The sequence below is a fragment of the Trichoderma breve genome, chromosome 1 (genome assembly GCF_028502605.1).
Source record: "Trichoderma breve strain T069 chromosome 1, whole genome shotgun sequence".
Taxonomy (NCBI): Eukaryota; Fungi; Ascomycota; class Sordariomycetes; order Hypocreales; family Hypocreaceae; genus Trichoderma; species Trichoderma breve.
The window spans coordinates 7127020-7146996 of NC_079232.1; the positions used below are offsets into that span (position 1 = coordinate 7127020).

Consider the following 19977-nt stretch of genomic DNA (forward strand, 5'->3'; position numbering starts at 1 on the left):
GTGCTGCTCAATTTCTTCTTCCGCTTCCTAATTAAATCGCGAGCTTTAGCTAGATATTTCATATGACTACGCGATTATGACTTTGCCTTCTTAAAGTTCTCTAATACCAGACATTCTCCTGGAAAACTGGGTAAGTTGACATTATGGAAGCAGCAAGATCATTTTCACACGGGAATTCGTGATGGCTACATCATATTGTTAGAATTTCCCCAAACATTTCATCTAGGAGCTGTCTGACCAAATCTTCTGTTTGTACGTATCCCAAGATATTTGAGGAAGCCGAAAATGATTACTACATTCCCACCCCAAGAGAGAAGGCCTAACTCTTTAGTAACACACATCCGCACCAAAACATTGGGCATCAAAAACTCAGGTTAAGACAATATAGTAAATGAATAATAACATAACTACTCCCAATACTCGAATAGAAGTGCCAGTGGAAATAAGATTCGGTCATGCATGTCGAATCCTAGTTCTGCTATGGTTGCTCACCGTCAAGTCCTAGCAAGTCGGTACTACCAAACTTCCAGGCGGGAACTTTGTGCTCAAAAAGCAAGTCAAGCTCTTCAAACGTCTTGTTTTTAGTTTCCGGTAGGCAGAAGATGCTCCATATGAGCAGAAGAAAACCCAGCCCACCAAACAGAAACCCAATCTTGCCACCCCAGTTTGCCTCAGTAGCGCTCATCGCGTAAGGAAGTCCAGCAGTGATTGCGAGAGAGAAAATATGCGCAGCTGAAGCAGCCACACCCAGAGTTTTGCCACGGATCGATGTGCTTGGGACCTCTGCAATGATGGCGTAAACGAGAGGACCCAGTCCGCAGTTGTATACGAAGTAGAAGACAAGAAGCATAGTCGACTTGGCGTACAGAGCGGCCTTGTTAGAAGATGGAGCAAGGTCCAGGAACCCAACGATGAACATGAGCACCATGGTTATACCACAGGTCACGATATAGCCTAGCCTTCGGCCCCAGATTGACAGCAACGGCCATGACAAAACGTTCCCGACGATGCCAAGGGCGAACAGACCAAGAGAAAGGTGAAAAGCTTGAGAATCTGACATTCCAGCCACTTGGAAATAGTACGTAGCGAAGGATGATGCAACGTTGATGCCAGAAAAGAACTGACCACTGTAGGACACAGTACAGATCATGGTACGTCGAAGGTTTGTACCCTTAAAGCAGTCCCAGTACGAGATTGACCTCTCACGCTCTTCTTCAAGCAAGATGGTTTCCTTCATGTGAGCCAAGGTTTCATCGATATTCTCGGTATATCCTGTGCTTCTGAGAGCAGCTGTAGCCTCGTCGTATCGCTTCTTTTTCACTAGAAACCAAGGTGTTTCAGGAGCGAAAAAAGCACCGAGAATAAAAATGAGAGGAAAGGCGTATTCAGTAATGAAAGGAATTTTGTATGCCCATTTATCATTCATCGTTTGCGTCCCAGTCAAGATACCGATTGCAATAAACGAGCCAGCCACTTGAGCGAAATTGTTGGCTGCCAGTCCAATACCTCGTAGGCGGACAGGGAGGATCTCCGAAATGTATGCTGGCCCAAGGGCAGGGAAAGCGCCAGTGAGAAGACCAGTGATGACGGCTCCTACAAAGATGACTGCAGCGCTATTCCCCAAGATTTGAATCAAGAGAGTGAACAAGGATAGAGTTGTGCTTCCCAATAGTGTCTTCCGTGGTCCGAAACGATCGGTGCACCATCCTGCCCAGAGAGGTCCCAATAGGAAACCAATGATTGGTGCATATGGGTATGCGGCGGTCCATGACGCTGCGAGAACATATTCGCCAGATCCAACAGGATACTCGTAACCAAAGTCTTTGCGAAACTGCGGGATGCCGACCAAAGTACCGAGAGTTGTGGCGTCGTAGCCAATGACACAGTTTGGTATTATGAACCAAGTAGCCCACAAGACAGCGCTCTTGTGCTTCGATACAGCTTGACGGATGGTCAGATTGTGTTCTCGGTAGGTTGCCCGCTGAGAACTCTTGGTCAGATCATGACCGGCAGAGTCAATAACGGAAGCGGGTTTCTTAGAGATGGATTCATCCATGCTGAAAATGAGTCTGGGTATACAATGAGTAGCAATTTTTGAATCATAATTCTGAATCATGGTCAAGCATCTCCAACATATACATTTTCGTAGGGAGGATGTTGAGAGTTGTCTAAACTATTCTTTGGACAAGACTCTACCATATTGAGTAATTTACTTGATCAAGGCTAGTGCAGAGACACTATCTACTATTGTTCCAATGATATACTTAAGTGTTGATAACAACAGCCCTGCATGAAAGGCCAACCAGCCCTGAAAGCATCTGATGGCGGGGGTGGGGGGAAACCACGTTTTCAGAAGCCGTGGATCCGGGGAAGCCATCAATCGATATCAGCACTACCGACGATAAGTGCAATTGAGGCGGGGTAACATTGATTGAACCTTTCCCAACATGGTGATCCAGTATCTCTAGCCTCGTGGTGGTTTTGTGCGGGGTAACCCGACTACTATTATAGGTAATAATAACCATGATGGGATAGGCTTGCAAAAGGAATGTTTAGTGATACCAAGTTGTAGAAATTCCATGCTAATGATTATTCATAAAAGAAAGCCACGGCGAATCCAGGACCTACATATTAAAGTAGTTGAAGCGGCGAGTGGAGTAGAGTTGACTAGATCTCTTAGACTCGAACATGTGTAAATAGCACGGTGGTGTGCACAAATATATAATTTCAGACAACTGGAGGTCAAGAGGTAGGTATCAAGACTACAAATTTGCAATCTATCGACCTTATAGACATAATATATTCAGGGTACAGTAAGTGAATCCGAAAATGAAGGGAAAGGCATCCTTATTAACAGGCGACTTTACTTCCGAAGCTACATACCCTAGATCTCCCACCAGAACTGGAATTGGACACCAAATCATGGAACCTTACATCATTCTTTATACTGCTAATTTTTATATTACGTCGATCTGTCTTGAATAAATAACTCTTGGTATAAGGTCATATCAATATCGTATAACTTAAAACCCATTACAAGATACTGATACATCTAACGCAACAGCAGTCCATCTTGTCAGACAACTTGATGATCCAGGGCCACTTAACCAAATAAATACTGGCTTGTAGAGCCAAGTCCCGATTTCTGGTCAATGAGAGACCCCCACCAACTGTCTGGGTCCCCCGCTGCCGCCCAAACCTCCTCAAGCAAGCCAAGCGTGGTAGTAAACATGTCGTACCTTGTCTTGACACCCCACCAGCTGCAGTAATCTCTGGCTTCGGCTCGTAGATTCTCATCGTTGGTCTCGCACCCAGCCAGGAAAACAGGCAGCAGAAGCTGCTTCTGAATCATTGTGCTGCGCCGACAGGAGTGCACGTTGTTCAGCACCTTGCGGGCAAAGAACTCGATACGCGACATGAGCGCTTCGCCACGACGCCACTTGAAGACTCGCTCAATGTAAATAAGCAGTGCAAACCGCCAGGCTTGAGCACAGTGATGGAGGTCCTGAACGTGGTGTGTGGCTTCGGCAGAGTAGCAATCCCAGTTTTCAGGTAAATCAGGCTCACTGGACGGGGCAAAGTCCACATCTGGGCCATCATATCGCGGCGTCCTCCATTCCTTGATGGCTTTCTCTACTACCAGCACGGGGCCCATGTCGAACGTGACGCAAGTCATGCAAGAGGCTAGCTCAAACTCGCGTGCGTACGTTCCGAGTCGAAACATGTACTTGAAGAGCTGCTCAGGGCACCCGGAGACGTTGTAAAAGGTCGAAGTGCTGTCCCAGCTGAATACGCTATTAATTGTAGGACCGGATAGGACAAATCCTTGACGAGTGGTAAGTCCAAGCGTGACATCCCACCTAAGTGTGATACAGTTTAGTCCTTAATGTCGAAATGAACGGTCATTGGGTAGCTCACCAAACAAGCATATCCACCTGAGCCTGGATCCTTGGTGACCTCTGGATTTTAAAAACTTCAATAGCCTCGAGAAATCTCTGCGCTCGACTGAGGTGAGCGACCCAAGGGCCTTGGGCTGAGGTTGCACACTTGAGTCCGGTGTCAGCGAGGGTGTATATGCAGGCACAAATGGTGTTTCGGTTAACCTACGTCTAAAGTCATCAATATCAACAAACTGTTAAGCAAGTTGGTTCTAGACTTGGCGGATCCAAAGTCACAATCCAACTCCTCTAAGAGTTGCATGGCCTTCTTTTTGTGCATCTTTGCTTCGGCTAGACAGGAACCAGTTTCGCGATGGATGTGTTTATATGACAGGGCAAGAATAGAGTGCCAGAGCAGCGGTGAGCGCTTGCCCGTCTCGATATCGCAACGAAAAGGATTTGCCTCAAAGTCATGCGTCAAAGGCCATACGCAAAATTCTCGGTCGTCTACGCGTAAACATTAGTACATCCTAATTCTTGTCTTCTTCTTGATGACACCAAAATTGGCGATCTTACATTGAGCAAAAATCGTGCGAACGTTGTCGCTGAGATCTCGGGGAATTGATCCGTGGCCTTCCGTTACGGGGCCTACATCTCTCTCTACATCTTCAGTAGACTCGGAAGAGTCTTCTAACGGAATGTCCTCTCCAACAGAGGTGATGGGGGGATCTTGATCCTGTGTGATATGTTGTCCAGAGCTGTCTGTCGAAAAACCAACAGGTATGTCGCTAGTAAGGCCCTCATCAGAGGAGGCAGGTAGATTGAATGGCGCTCCAAAAAGAGAGAAAGGATCATTCAATTCAAGAGAATCTCCCAAAGCCTGCCAGCTCAGCTGTGACCCAAGTAATTCAGAACGCGGCGGCAGTACAACAGCGGGAGGATCTTGGGACTCAACAGCGACGGCGTCATTCCCAGAGACAGAGACAGAGACAGATGCATTGTCGCTATTGTTACTCTCCGGACTGGAGTTTGTATGAGATTTGTCGTGAATGGTAGAAGATGGTTGCGATACTCTCTGTACGCCATCAGGCCTCGCTGTTGTTGCTGCTTTCGTCGTCATCACCATGAACATGGATTGTGATGACGGGGGCGTGGGCGGTGCACATCGGCGTCGCTTCCTGCTGGGGCCGCCAACAAACGTGAACTTTCGGGGAATTTCTGATGGAGACATTTCGGTTTGGACCAAAGCAACATCAACCGCTTGGAAGAAGACCAAGTGAAATGTCCAGCTTGAGTCGTGAGTGAGTGACATCCATGGAGTACGCAAGAATCCCCATGTGCCATGTGGACCAAAAGTCTAGGCTAGTTACAGTTAGGACACAGAGCATGCTCAGTGAGATACGGCGCACAGTATAAGCTGGCTACAGTGACAACAACAGCCCATCGTCCAGAGTAACACATGGATGGATCATGATACTAATATTAGCGGGATGATCCGAGTCAGTTTCAATAGCTTAGATCTCAGCCGTGAAGCACTTTGGTGAACGAGACAATTGGTATAGCTCACCTCCCCAACCTCTCTCACCACATTCTTGTGTTTTGGTTCTTCCCCACCTTTGGAGACTACACTGTTCATGTCGCGCGGATAGCTTCATCACTTGTGGATTTGGGGAATCTGAACAGGCTTTTAGTTGGCTGGTTTATGTGATTTCAATTTGATGAAATGGATAAGGGATTAAATAGTTTGGAAGTTCTCGTAGATGAAAAGCAGACGGTGAGGAACCTGATGGTGTTTGACTTGGCACGTCCTGTAGCTATCAGCTCGATTAATAGACCTAGAGCTACGCTAGATGGTCCGACCTTGGAGCACATGTTCCTTATCAGTAAATGAGGTCACAAGAGATTAGACGCAATTTATTGCAATCAAGATAAAGCACAAGGTATCTCAAGACTGCAAACTCCCCACCCCGCCCTCCAAAAACCAGAACAAAAACCCCAATCCCAATTTCCTGATTAGGAGATATCCAAAAGGGGATAAATCCACCTGAGGTAAAGAGCGCTAATTGACAATTTACATCCACACCATCCTTGGCTGCAAGGGCATAGCTGCTCATGTTTTCTCCATATGTGTCTTAATATCAGATATTGTAATACCGGCAGCAAATACCTGCACTGATCCAGTTATGTAGATCGTATGATTCTTGATTGCTTGAAAGAGGTTATACGCCAATCTCAGCACGAGAGCTTCCAATTCTATTGCTGCTTCGGCGCTTATTTATAAAGGCATTCGCTGAGTTGAAGGCGATGCTTTAAAGAGATTATAGTGCAAACACTGCCTCAGTCGCCTTACTCCAGAAATCCTGCCATTTGGTACGCTCAAAAAACTGAACAAACTTGACTGGTAGATTAGTTTCTTGTGAGATATATTCTTGTCGACATAGAAACAGTTGCGAAATCGTCCCTGATGGCTTCATCGAATCTGAACGATAGCATCGTAATCGTTGGGTAGGGTTATTTCTTATTTCTCCTGAAACAATACGCACAGAACCTAACCATCATTTTCGCAGCGCTGGTATCATTGGTCTAAATGTTGCCTTGGTTCTCTCAGAAAAAGGCCACGGCCGTTCGATTACTGTTGTTGCAGAACATTTCCCCGGCGACACGAGTTTGTATTACACATCACCATGGTAAGACGTTACTATATCCAAATGCCTCTGTATGGCATGGTCTAGCCGCTTACTCGAAATAGGGCTGGCTGCAACTTTTCAGCCATCTCTGGGACAGATGACAATGCGTTGCGCTGGGACAGTCTGGGATACGCTCATCTTTCCAAACTGGCGACAGAGTGCCCCGAGGAAACATATGTGCACTGGACTCCTTCTTTCGAGCTCTGGGATGAGGATATCCCTAGCGACAAAATACGGCACATGTCAGGATATCTAAAAGACGTATGAAGCTTTGGGTTCGACTCAATCGGGATGCCGCTGATTGTATTATAGTTTCGAGTCCTATCTGAGGCCGAACTTCCAGATGGAGTAAAATTCGGCGTCTCCTTTACTACACTAAGTGTGAATGCGCCTGAACATATCAGATATCTCTACAGGAGGCTTCGGGATCAGTACGGTGTGCGGTTTTTGCGCCAAAAGCTCCCCAGCATTCAGGCTGCGTACGCGAGCCCATCCACGAAAATCGTCTTCAATTGCACGGGGCTTGCCTCTGCGACATTACCTGGCGTAGAAGACCCCAAGTGCTACCCGACTCGCGGGCAAGTAGTGCTGGCCAGAGGACCACACATTCGAACCAACATGATGCGTCACGGAAAGGACTACGAAACATACGTGATTCCTCGGCCTGGTTCAAACGGGAACGTCATCCTGGGCGGATACATGCAGAAAGGAGTCAGGTAGTTTTCCATTCACATAGCTCCTTCGATACGTCCCTGCTAACATAATTCTCAGTGATGGATCTACCTATGATTCTGAGGTCAAGTCTATTTTATCTCGTACGCGTGATCTGAGCTCTGAAATTCGCCAACAGGAGCCTGAAGTATTGGCTGTCTTCGCCGGCCTCCGCCCCTCCCGGGAAGGGGGTGCGCGTGTAGATAGAGATGAGATTACTGTACAAGGACAAAAACGCGTGCTGGTACACAACTATGGTGCAGGTGGGACAGGCTTCCAAGCTGGCTATGGCATGGCAGTTGAGTCCGTAGCAATGGTCAAAGACATGCTACGCGACATTGCTTGCGAGATCCCTCAAGCACGTCTTTAAAAAAGAGATCTTTCTAATAATAATATTCTATTTGTATCCTTATGGGTTATAAATCTGTAGAATATAGATAGTATGAATCTCGGAATCTTGTCATGATTCATTTTGATGAGCTCGCAGCATTGATTGGAGTCGTCTGTCACTCTGATATTTCAGCTCTGGATTGAACTTGGGCATGATAGGGATGCTAAAAACCTTCTTTTTAGAATCCGACTCACATGAATAATTCATTGTACAAAGAATATAACACATCTCTGTCTGGAGAGGTATCCACCCACATTTATGTCTATTTTTGAGCATCGAGAATCTTCAGCTATTTATACGAATCTGACGCATCATTGAAGTCGCTTTTTATTAATAAGATTATCCGAAATAAGCCAGAATTCCTAGCAATGGTAGCAGATTTTGGGTATATTAATTCAGATAGCAGACTCCTCCCCCAGCATTCCTGGCGCCTTCGTCCGCACTAATCATGGGAGGAAGGAAAATAAATAAGACTACTACGAACAAATGGCAGAGAGCTACCGGGACCACCAGCCTACTTTTGTTAGCCCTGTTTAAAATATGACATTGTCCTTGAAGAATTTTTTAACGCTGGAAAGACGGAGAGTGAATGATCATCGAAGATGTGCCCAGGTTAACATAAGTGTATTTACAAATATCTACACACAAAATAAATCTTACGCGACTTGAAATGCTATAAGATTGATTCCTGCTGATAATAACTCGTGTGATAATATTGATAGAAACTTGCCTGTTGTAAATAAACGATCTGGTGCTATCTCAACTCACACTTTGGTCAGATCAGCCCTAAAAGCGTACCAAGTCAGGAGGCTTTCTTGTTCTCAGTTTCTACACTCGGTTCCTCTATCCCCAACGTGTTGCCTTCAATCACGTTAATATTTTCCACCATGTTAGTGTCCTTGAGCCAATATTTGATGATAGGCAAGACGAAAATCGGTCCTGCAGCTACGAACTAGATGTTATCAGTGAAGAGGTCTTGACGTGGTATCGAGTAAATAACGCTTACAGCCCATGAAGAACCAAACATAAACTCTTTGGAATATCCCTGGAGATCAAGTGCAAATGCGCATATTTGGCAAAGAGCATTAAGGAGTCGGTACATGGAAGCATAGACAGAGAGCTGTGCCGGCGGTTAGCGTCGCTGCTTGGCGCAGATTCAATGGCTTACCTCGTCGGGGCGGTTACTAAGTGCCCCAATGAACCAGTAGGCATAGCAGTTGTAAGTGGCATCCGTGAAGCCATACAAAACATAAACAGCACAGGCTGCGGCGTATCCAGAATCATGTACATCAACACGATCTGCTTCGCTGAGGCCTTCCTTTGTCTTCTTCATCATGAAATATCCAGCAACCCAAACGGCGTTGATAGTAACGAAGACATAGATGATGGCATAAAAAGCTCTCTTCCGGCGACCAAAAGGGAGTCTGTCTGTAAAGATGTTGAGCATCCAAGCGGAGGGAATTTGAACAACGCCCGATATGAAGGTATTGAGAGCTCGACCACGGACGGTAAAATAGACGCCGTTGAAGTCATTGCTCTGATAGATATTGTAGTAGTTGACTGCCCAACACATTGGCCAGAAGAACACAATCCACCAGTTTCTTTTGCAAACCTGCCATGATGTTGCAAGTTCCTCCTTGAAAGTTTTGTTGTTTGTCTCTAGCATCACACGGGAACCGTCCTCTCGAATAATCTTCTGCCAAGGATACATAGCCATGCCTAATAATGAACCGATCAGCATCAAAATGAAGAGTCCAATGTAAGTACCGTCTCCGACACGGCTATCATTGTTGGTACCCGAATTCCAGTTCTGTCCCACAGGGATTGCAGCTCCAATGACTACACCAAACTGGAAGATGGACCAGAAGATGGACACATAAAGGCCCTTTTTGTCTTCGCTTGCAAACGAAGTGATGGCCGTGCCCTCTGCACACCAGAGTAATGCAGCAGAAAGCCCGCACCAGCATCCTCCAAAGATGACAAACGGCACATTTCCTGTGTGGTTGAAGCACCACAGGCTCGCAGCATAAGCTGCATATCCGATGCCACCAGCGCACAAAGTAGTCCTCAGTCCGAAATAGTTGAGACAGGCTGGGGCAACGAAACAGAAAGCGGAGAACACAGTATAGAGCGCTATATTGGACATATCGGATAGCCAGGCGGTTTGTTGACCAGCACCTCCGATAAACGTGATGACATTGAACATGCCCACTGTCATGAAGAGGACTGAGCCAAGCATCATGGCCTGTACTCGAGGGTGGCTATAAGCCCAAATATTAAATCCCCATAAGTTGTACGGCTTGGGGAGCTGCAAACACTTCTATTTAGCTTCTCTGGCTATTTACAGATTTCGGGGGCTACTTGCCTCGTAAGCTTGGGCTACATCCACAGGGGCCGTATACATCTTCTCGACATCATTGCCAATGCCAGAGTTGTCGATGACTTGTGTCTCAATGTTGTCGACTCGCACCATTGTACCCAATTTTTTTAAAGTTCTTGACTTGCATCTATCGAGGCGGCGAAATAGTGGGAAAAGAAACCGAGAACGTGTGTATAGTTTCAAAGTTTCGAGAGAAAAAAAAAACTTATGCTTGGCAATTACCTGACCGTGGTTTTATGGCTTTGTTGCCGTCGATTACATCTGAGCATCATACATTGTTCAGCCCCTGATAAGCAAGATGCGTATAAGTTGGAATGGACTTACTGAGCAAATAAAACGAGGCCCGTCGCAGAACAGGGATTTCCTAATTTAGCAGTTAACTGAGTTTGGTCATAACCAAGTTAAAGCAATGTATGATACTGACAAATAAAGAATTTGGTTCTCGGGCCAACGGATATCATGCAGATAAGATTGCGGATAATATGTTCATGAATATATATACGTTGAAAGATGCTTCTGGCAAAGTGAGGCCTGCTTTGGGGAATTCAGAGGCTTAATCCCAAAATGGGAGATATTGTTCTTGGGATCAGCTGCACGTACCCTTTAAACCTTATAGGGCATTTCCTTTCTCGGGAGCCCCACTGCCTTATCATCCACCGCTGAAATGCGCTCTTGTTCGAGGCCTAGGAAGAGCAGTGGACTGTCACTGTTTAGCACTATTCCTGTTTATAGTTAGTTACTACTGAAATGTATCTGGTAATTGGGTAGACTTCCGGCTCGGATATTGAGGCAAGACGCCACCCAAAGAGGGTAGCGAATAATCTGAGTGTATCTAACTAGGTTATGGTCCCCTCTTATTCGACACTGGACACACATTCATCAAGCACATAAAATACTCTGCACGCCGCACTTCATGTGTGCTCCATGTCCACTCAACTAGCATACAGCGAGACTTGATTGTTGGATAATCTGGACTCCTAGCTCCGACGACTTCAATGATGGCGACCGAAGAGAGTGAAAGCTCAGCAGAAATAATTGGGTACGCTGAACCATGGATTGTAGCGCCTGGAGACTCGGTTGCCATCAAAGTAAGACATACCCCTCATTTTACCACAGCCCGCCGGTAGCCAATGCCCTCTCAAGGAACGCAAGACTAAACACAGTATATTATAACACTGATCAATATTTACAGGTATCATGCACGGAGCTAGAGTATAGGTATCGAACCGTTCGGTTGATTCAGGGTATTGATCTTAAACACTCTCCAAAGAAGCTTGAAGAGGAAGTCAAAGAAATTCCCCGAGGCAAACGGCAGGGCCGCTTCCAGACCGCTCAGCAGGGGTCTTATGGGTATATCCCAAACTGGGCGCCACAAATCGCAACGGTTGGCCTTCAGGTTTCGTTTTACGTGCAGCCGTGGTTGTTGGAATGCCCACACGCACAAACATTGGTCTCAACGCTCGATCCAGATGCCCATACCGGGTTTTCCATCGCATTGAACACTCAGGGCTCAATTGATATCAACGTGGGAACTGGTTCCAGAATCAAAGTTCTCAGTACTGGCCTTAGTCTCCAACAAAAGACGTGGTCGAAAGTAAAAGTCATATTCAACGGTCCTTTGGTCAAATTGAATTTGACGCCTAAATCCTTTAGAGTTGAACCAGTCCACCCTGCGTCGGCATTTGAATCGCAAGTAGATGGTGAAGCACTGGTTTACGGACGAGGGCCGCTTCACATTGCCGCAACCCAGCAGCGTGTTGCTGACAACACCCAATGTGGCCTGAGACCGCATGTTACAGACTTCTTCAACGGCCGCATCGATAGTTTAACCCTCAAGTCTTGCGACAAACAATCTTTGATCCTCGCGAAATATGACTTCTCCTTGGAAATGTCGAGTGACCGAATCCTAGACATTTCTGGGCGCGGGTATCACGGTGTCTTGGTTAATGCGCCAACTCGTGCTGTCAAGGGTCATGACTGGGACGGATCCGAGTGTGACTGGACGCGAGCCCAGTTTGGCTATGGTGCGATTCATTTCCATGACGACGACCTAGATGATGCAAACTGGGAGACGGACTTTGTCATTACAATCCCTCCCAATGCTCGCTCTGGTGCTTATGCGGTCGAGGTGGAGACAAGCAATGGCCGAGACACGGATTCAATCACCTTCTTTGTTCGACCGACCCGCTGGATATCGGACAACTCCAACAAGGTCTGTCTTGTCTTTTCTACATTTACGTACCTGGCATATGCCAATGAACGCCTATATGATACAACCCGCCAGAATACCGCAGATCTTGGGCCGGGCTTCGACATTAATAAAGCCCTGAAAAGTCCCGAATTTTACAAAATGCGTCGCCGAGTGGATCTTGGTCTGTCTTGCTATGACCGCCACAACGATGGTTCGGGGGTCTGTTACTCTTCATCGAAACGCCCCATTTTGAATGTGCGCCCCGGCTATATAATGTGGGCGTTTTCCCGCCCACGCGAGTTCTCTGCTGATCTCATGATGCTCGGGTTTCTGGAGCAGGAGGGTATCCCGTACGAGACTCTGACTGATCACGATTTGCACGCTCGTGGAGCTGGCGCTCTCCAAGGCTTCAGCACTGTCATCACTGGCTGTCATCCTGAGTACCCTAGCCTCGAATCTTTTCGTGCCTATGACGCTTTTGCCAAAGGAGGAGGCAACCTCATGTACATGGGTGGCAATGGATTTTATTGGGTAAGTGGACATGACGTTAATCGACCACATCGTTTAGAAGTGCGTCGCGGAGACACTGGCGTGCGTCCATATAGTCTCCCCGGCGGAGAGCACATCAACAGCCTCGACAGTCAGCGAGGTGGTTTATGGAGATCTCGAGGAATGAGTTGCAACACGTTATTCGGGGTGGGGTTTTGCGCTCAGGGTACCGGTCTTGGGGTGCCGTATAGGCGGACCGAGGCATCTCGAGATCGCAAACTCTCTTGGATGTTTGAAGGGGTAGAAGGAGACTTGATTGGTGAATTTGGGTTTGGCGGTGGCGCGTCAGGGGATGAGATTGATCGTTTCGACGTAGGGAACGGCAGCCCCGAGGGGGCCTTGATACTAGCCACGAGTACTGGCCATAGTGATGACTTTGGCATTGCTATCGAAGACCTAAGTTATCCTGCACTAAACACGCTTGGAACTCAGACGAACTTGATTCGCAGCGACGTGGTATACTATGTTGGTTCTGGCGGTGGTGGAGTGTTTAGTGTAGGTAGTATTAATTGGTACTGCTCCTTGGCATGGGATGGTTATAATAATAATGTTGCTAGGTTAACTAGTAATGTTATTAATGGATTTTTAGCTGGAAAGCAAAAAGAATGAGTTAGAAATATAAATAATTAAAATAAAAATAAATAAATAAAATAACTTTAAATATTTAGCAGCACAGAAGCAGGGCGTCTTAGCTGAGTAAATTGACACGGGGTTATATAGTATTATATATTCTAGCCGAAATGGCCGGATCATTGTTCACCATCCTTCTTCTTCTTCTTCCGGCATTTCTCATCATCAAGTCACGTCAGAAGTTGCACGTGCTGATTTGCTGCGCTAACAATCAGCAGCCCTTTAGACTCACTCTCGGGTACCTGACAGCGGACCTGCAGCCCTGAAGCTACCTACAGTACATGTACCCCGTCGTTAGCGTCAACCCCTCATATCATATCACAGCTCACCGCCCAGAGTGACGTTTCTCACCAAATCTTGTTGATTCAATCCTCCTCCAAAAGCAAAGATGAAGCGAAGAGCAAACGCCAGCGAAGTCAGCATCTCACATCCGCCGGCCAAAAAGATAAGACCTGGAATTAATCATGACGCAGCAACTCGAGTGACTTGGCAAGGTTCGCCACAAGGCCTCAGGGCCGATTGGGTCTTTTCCAACAACTCCAACGTGAAGTGAGTCGTTCTCAATGATCATTGATCATTCGGTCACCGTTACTAACTCGCGACAGCATATGCAATGATTGAAGGTGGTTCACCGAGTTGACGCCTTTCAAAAGCGTCACTAGCAGTGGTGCCGTCGAGGGCGTTGGAACCGTTAATCTGCCCGTCAAACGAGACCCTGACATGCGTGGACCGCAAGCTCATCACCTTCTTCGCCTAACAAACGTACTCTACACTCCTTCTTCGGAATTCAACATTCTTGGTCAGTCTATTTTCGAGCTTGCTCCATCACTCACTTTGGGCTCAACCCTGAAAACCAAGGGCACTTTGGAGGGTAAAGAAGGCAACTCTATCGCCTTCTTCTCACCAAACGCGCCGCTCTTTTGTCTACGACTCAGTGGACCGCCCGTCGGCCCTCGACTGGCACCGACCAAGTTTGAGCCCGGCGTGAAATATTACGTGGGGGTTTCGTGGCCAGCCACCGAGAGAGCTCGATGGAACGCTAGGCCAACCGGACGAGGTTGAGACCAAGCCGCGCCAACGGGCTGGACAGCAACCATATACGGCAGAGGAAAAAGCATGGCTGAAGAAACACTACCAAGGAGAGTACAAGTTTTTAATGTCGTACGGTCTGAGCATCTACGATGAAGAGGATCGTGAAGAAGGCCGAGCCATTATGCAGGCAATGATTAGCCCTGACGAAGATGATGACGAGGAGGAAGAGGACAACGAAAAAGAAGAGGACGAAGAGGAAGAGGAAGATGACGAAGATGACGACCTCATTCACCCCGCAGATTTTCTTTTCGACAAGAAAGAACGGGCTTGAATCAAGAAGTATTACCAGAACTGTGTGACATTCATGTACTCGTACGGTCTCAAGTTCTACGACCCGGATAATTGTCAAGAGGCCCAACATTTGGTCATGGAATTCATGAGCAACGATGAATAAAAGGTTGCCAGACCATTTTACGATGTTCGGGTTCGGGTTCGGGTTTACAACGGAGTGCAGAAAAGGGTGTGTTCCCAAGGCTATGGCTTGGTCCCCATAATGCCTAGTTGGGTGATGATTGTTCAACATCCAGGATATTAGAACAATTTTAGGATTCTAAAATTGTAATCCTTCTGACAGGTCTTTTATTTTATTTAAATAATTTCCTTCAATTGTTTCAATAAAATAAAAGATCCGTCAGAAGAATTACATTTTGAGGATTTCACAATTGTTCTAATAGCCTGGATGTTGAACAATTTTAATTTTGGACGTACTATGCATTGGTTTAAATATTTGGGGGGTTTCTCCGTTTCCATATGAATTAATTAGCGGTTTCTTTTAAGTCTCTTCATATATCTTCATACCGGACAATCCTCTGTGTGATACAAGCTGACAGCACACCCAGGTAGCGTTTGAACATTTCTTCTTACTTCTTGGCAAATCTCACGATGTTCGCTGGACGAATCAGACGTTCAACTCTTGGATAGTCACTAACCTCATTGAAATGCCAGTCAACGCCGGCCATCCGCGGCGCTCCGACAGCCCGGCTAGTCCCCAGAGTAAGCCGCCACTCAAACTTGTTTACCCTGCACCGAATTATATTTCGCATTTCCTATTAATACTCCTTCATTAGAGAGAATTGGTAACCAACTGACAACGATCACTAATCTCACTCTACGCTCCCATGATTCGAGACCAATATTCGTGCCATTTTCTCACCAGAACTGATGCTGCAGAAACTATGGGTACCGTAAAGTTACCAGGACTATACTCGTTACGTAGCAGGAAAACTTTCAACTTGTGTGACCATCCACAACTAACGGAATACAATACTATGCAGTTGAATAGTAGCAGCTGCCTCTCTTGGTGCTCAATATATTACTCTATACGTATCTCATGTTGATACTAACTCTAGTTAGAGACCAAAGTAACCACAGCTCTTCGCTCCAAGCTTCGAAACTCGAAAAAGGCAATCAGTAAACAGACTCCTGCATTAAGGTCAAGAAAGCCCCCACACACGCGGAGCCATCGCTAACTGCTTTTGCAGAAACCGACGGAGCATAACACGGCTTACCAGGGTCTTTATCGAACTCGGGTTGGCCAGGTTGACTCACGTAAATTACATCCGTCAGCACTAACCACTGCCTGGGAAGGCAATTCACAAATGCCACTATGAGAGTCATGATCTGATCTTAACACACAATACTTCTAGCCAAAGATTCCTATTGGTCTCGAACAAGGCAGATTTCAATCAGGCTACGAGTCTTATTCGTTCGAGGTGTAGTGACTGCATGATGAGGCAAGCTTGAACAAAAGCTACTTATTCATAGATGTTGCATACAGTGAGCCTTTTCCCGTTTAGACGCACTCTCCTTTTACATGCGGTCCTGCAGTGGCTATGCATCTTCTCCAAGCTCCAAGCTGCTGGGTCATGTACGGAGTACCGCGGTGCTTCTTGATGACGCGCCATGTCCAGACTAGCAGTAGCTCCCCCGGAACGATCGCACGGCAAACATAGCTTGAAGCGGGACTTGCGGAATGGCGCGGATAAGCTCAAGCCTCGCAACGCCTCCCGTGTCTTCTCGAAATAGAGACTAGGAGAAGAAGGATTTCGCGAGCTCCGGCTGCCTATTGGTTCCCAGGCAATGTAACCTGTTTGGGAGGCAGAGTTTCTGGCAATCCGGATATCCCATGCAGTTTCCACTAATAGACGGGGAACATCGCTGTCATCTCCACTGCGTTGAACGATTGGTCTCTGCGGCATTTGCTCACACAATGTTTACTCACCGCTGCACAGCCCTCAGAGAGAGTCTTACCAATGACTAGGCTTTCTGCCAGATAATCATTCACGGCCAGACCTAGCTTGCGGAGATATCATCAAGCCAAAAGTCCTCCACGGCCTCTTGGCGGACGCGGACTCTTTCACAAATGGCCCTAGCAGAGGGCTCATACGATTACGACTGGCCACGATCACGTCGCTGACTGCCGACAAAAGTGCATTCTTTCTGTGGGTTTCTGCGCGAGGGTTGCCATTGGACATGGCTGGGTGAGATGCGAGAACCGGTTCACAACTCGACTAATCAGCTTCAACAGTAACTGCGCATGAGCTGGTCCTGCTACCTCGTAGGAAAACATGCAACGTTGTCACAAAGTAGTATCTACATGTAGGTTCTGATAGACTATTGGTGCGGAACGAACCAGCAGTTCTTCAAAATGTCCAAAAAAAATCTACGCGAGTCTGCATTCTAATAGTGGTAACCCGAGACCCGACCTAGGAATACAAATAAATGACAAAAGCTCACGCGTGTATTAACTCTAACAGGGGTTCCTTGTTGGTGCCCTTCGTGGAAAATGCTCTCTTTGGCTAGGAGCACTAGCAAAGAAAGGCAGGCCATAATCCTGCCAAACAAGTTCATACCACCATCCTGACTCTTGCAAAGGCGCTAGACCAGCGGTCATACTGATTACGTTTAGCATCGTGCTGTGCTTGAAAAATAACTATAGACAAAAGGTTCTAATTTAAAAAACCTTGTTCGGACTGCTAAAGTGGTTCCGGAAGCTGGGCCGTTGGTTCACCCGTTCGAGGTAGCATCGCAGGCTTTCATTCACAGAATCCTTCAAAAACAATAGTGACTTGACGAAACTACATTAATGTTTTTTCCGATCAGCGTTTTAGTTGTTTGTATCAAATAGGAAACTGTCCGAACTGTATTTGATGCTTTAGAATATTCTTTGGATCCGATCGTTATCGTTACTGCAGGGATTTTTAATGTTTCCGGGCCTAAAGCTGAAAGAGTGCCATTTTGTTTTTCAAGTAAAGTGCCCATTGATGCCAAGACTGCATGGCCCGAATAGTAATGGGTTACTGAGCCACCTGCCGGACTGGGGCTCCCATAATCGAGTCTGGTGTTCTAGGATCCCATGATGTAGGATTCCTCGGTCAGATCTATATTAAGATTAGTTGCTGTAGGTTGCTGTATATAAAGAGGAGTCTTCATCCCTCTGTCGTATTATAGATCAGCTGAGAAGCATCGGTTCAAAGAGCTCTAAGTAGTAGAAACCACAGACTTCAACATGGCTTCCAAGGCTGCTCTTCTTTCTCTTCTCCCCTTTGTGGCGGCCAACCTCAACAAGCCCGTCATTACGCCCAACTTCCCTGGAAATGGCCTGGCATCTCTAGGCCCAGGTCTCATGAACAACCTGGCTCCCACACACTCAACTTGGGATGATTGGGGCGCCGGATGGATTCCCTCGGACTGCAAGTCCATGGTCCAGGGAGCCGGCTTCTCCCCCAACGACATCATCCCCTTCAACATTCACTATGACGATTGTGCCCAGACTTGGACCTTTTGCCGTCACAAGAACTCTCCTCTCAGCGAGATCCAGATTCTCGACATCTTTGGCCGCTTGCCCGTTCGCATGAGGCAGTTTGTCCGCCACCTGGTCTTTGTCCCCGGCAACAAGTCCGCGGGCTCCAACGGTGACAACGTCCTCATGGTCGGCGATGTCGATGTCACCGTCTTTGCCCACGAGATTGGACACAGCTTGGACTCGCACGCCTTTGACCCTTCATACGGCGTGCCCTTTTCCACCGGCAACGTCTGGGTCTCCAACTACAACCTGGATTCGGCTGTACCCGACCCGTATGCGCAGTCCAGCCAGCAGGAGAACTTTGCCCAGCAGACTGTCGTCTCTCTGTACGACAAGGTTGTGCCCGGAGGCATTGGCACGATTCAGCCTAACTGGCAGGCCATCTTCCACCAGTACGCCACCCTCGAGGGATACATTGGCAACGTCATCATTCCCGGTGGAACTTGCACCCACCGTCTTACGGACAGCCCTCCCGTGACAATGTCCGGCTCTAAAAAGTCCCGCCGTGCCTTGGGACCTAAGCCCAAGGTGTCCTTGAGCCCCAAGGTCAAGGAGATTGAGGCTATTCCCATGGAGAGCTCCATTACCATGACCTCATTTGATGAGCATGGCAAGCCGAAAGGCACTTATGTTATCCACCTCTAGTAGAATACATGTCTCTCAGCGTATATAGTATGATTTAAGATTTAATGAACAGTAATTATATATTATTTCTTTACTTGCAGAATCCAATGCCGAAACGTGACTCTAAAAAGGCCTATACATTTTGGATATGCTAAATTTCCGAGCACCTAAATATCGTATTCCTTGTTTGTCTCACTTCCTATTTGTAAACGGTGATGACGGAGTGCATAATTATCTCCAAGCTAGCTTTATCACATTATGGGTTCCGGTATATTCTCTTCAACTACGTTTCTATTCAATCATGGCTGGCTGTGTTTATTCAGGAATGTGTAATGATGTCGTATATTTCCATCACCCGATGACACAACACTACCAAAGTGTCTCACATATGACCAACCCACGAGTTATTCTTGTTCCAAATAGAGATATAGATTAACAACCATTATCCGAAAATAGTCGGCATTTAGGAACTTAATCTTCCGAGTACTTTGCCGGGTGATATGAAGCACTCTAGGGTATCTGCAACCATAGCGGATTTGAACCGATGTTGTGACTCACGACGAGGAAATGCCTCAATACGAAATGAATTAGCACAATATATTGTAGAATGAGCTATTCATCGAAGCCTTGTAAGATCTACCCGAACGCGTTCTCAGGACATTTGAGTAGATAAGTAGATCACAAGTCTTGACTTCCTCTCCTAACTGCAACATAATAGGAGATACTTATATGATTTGAACCATATATGCAATGTTCTCAATTGTATCTTACAGCCTCAGTACATTTAAATGTGTGTGCGACCTGTCTACATCCACTGTAGTTGCTATGAGTCTGGAATCGCAGTCAAAGACTCAACGGGAAATTCGTCTTGCAACAACGTTTATCCCAGGTAATGTCTGAGTTTAGGCTCATGTAAAGGAAAAAGTAGTTTGATGTGGAAATTTGGTGTTTGAATAGCCAATGAGCTCCCCAGGTGCCATCAATATCAGCACGAAGGAGCTTAGACGAACAATTTGGGCTTTGGGCTCTTTATGAGTTA

At 46.7% G+C, this 19977-nt stretch overlaps 7 protein-coding genes across 7 annotated transcripts; 4 read left to right on the plus strand and 3 right to left on the minus strand.

The window, feature by feature from the left end:
- Nucleotides 1–478: 478 nt before the first annotated feature.
- T069G_02097 (sugar transporter domain-containing protein) lies at nucleotides 479–2056 on the minus strand (the record flags this gene model as incomplete). The annotated part of the gene is made up of 1 exon (XM_056169307.1): nucleotides 479–2056. The coding sequence occupies one exon, from the start codon at nucleotides 2054–2056 to the stop codon at nucleotides 479–481; it is 1578 nt and encodes a 525-aa protein (XP_056034623.1).
- A 1047-nt stretch (nucleotides 2057–3103) lies between these two features.
- Nucleotides 3104–5109, minus strand: T069G_02098 (fungal specific transcription factor domain-containing protein; the record flags this gene model as incomplete). Its single annotated transcript, XM_056169308.1, has 4 exons — nucleotides 3104–3860; nucleotides 3919–4046; nucleotides 4108–4385; nucleotides 4455–5109. The coding sequence occupies 4 exons, from the start codon at nucleotides 5107–5109 to the stop codon at nucleotides 3104–3106; spliced, it is 1818 nt and encodes a 605-aa protein (XP_056034624.1).
- Nucleotides 5110–6342: 1233 nt separating this feature from the next.
- Nucleotides 6343–7646, plus strand: T069G_02099 (FAD dependent oxidoreductase domain-containing protein; the record flags this gene model as incomplete). The annotated part of the gene is made up of 5 exons (XM_056169309.1): nucleotides 6343–6383; nucleotides 6446–6565; nucleotides 6628–6826; nucleotides 6878–7281; nucleotides 7337–7646. 5 exons carry the CDS (start codon nucleotides 6343–6345, stop codon nucleotides 7644–7646), a joined length of 1074 nt encoding a protein of 357 aa, XP_056034625.1.
- An 823-nt stretch (nucleotides 7647–8469) lies between these two features.
- Nucleotides 8470–10140, minus strand: T069G_02100 (ion channel regulatory protein UNC-93 domain-containing protein; the record flags this gene model as incomplete). Its single annotated transcript, XM_056169310.1, has 4 exons — nucleotides 8470–8619; nucleotides 8674–8787; nucleotides 8836–9975; nucleotides 10033–10140. 4 exons carry the CDS (start codon nucleotides 10138–10140, stop codon nucleotides 8470–8472), a joined length of 1512 nt encoding a protein of 503 aa, XP_056034626.1.
- Nucleotides 10141–11045: 905 nt separating this feature from the next.
- On the plus strand, nucleotides 11046–13353 carry T069G_02101 (uncharacterized protein; the record flags this gene model as incomplete). The annotated part of the gene is made up of 3 exons (XM_056169311.1): nucleotides 11046–11135; nucleotides 11240–13282; nucleotides 13345–13353. 3 exons carry the CDS (start codon nucleotides 11046–11048, stop codon nucleotides 13351–13353), a joined length of 2142 nt encoding a protein of 713 aa, XP_056034627.1.
- Nucleotides 13354–13805: 452 nt separating this feature from the next.
- On the plus strand, nucleotides 13806–14780 carry T069G_02102 (uncharacterized protein; the record flags this gene model as incomplete). The annotated part of the gene is made up of 3 exons (XM_056169312.1): nucleotides 13806–13966; nucleotides 14041–14288; nucleotides 14461–14780. 3 exons carry the CDS (start codon nucleotides 13806–13808, stop codon nucleotides 14778–14780), a joined length of 729 nt encoding a protein of 242 aa, XP_056034628.1.
- Nucleotides 14781–18017: 3237 nt separating this feature from the next.
- On the plus strand, nucleotides 18018–18959 carry T069G_02103 (uncharacterized protein; the record flags this gene model as incomplete). The annotated part of the gene is made up of 1 exon (XM_056169313.1): nucleotides 18018–18959. The coding sequence occupies one exon, from the start codon at nucleotides 18018–18020 to the stop codon at nucleotides 18957–18959; it is 942 nt and encodes a 313-aa protein (XP_056034629.1).
- Between the last annotated feature and the right edge of the window lie 1018 nt (nucleotides 18960–19977).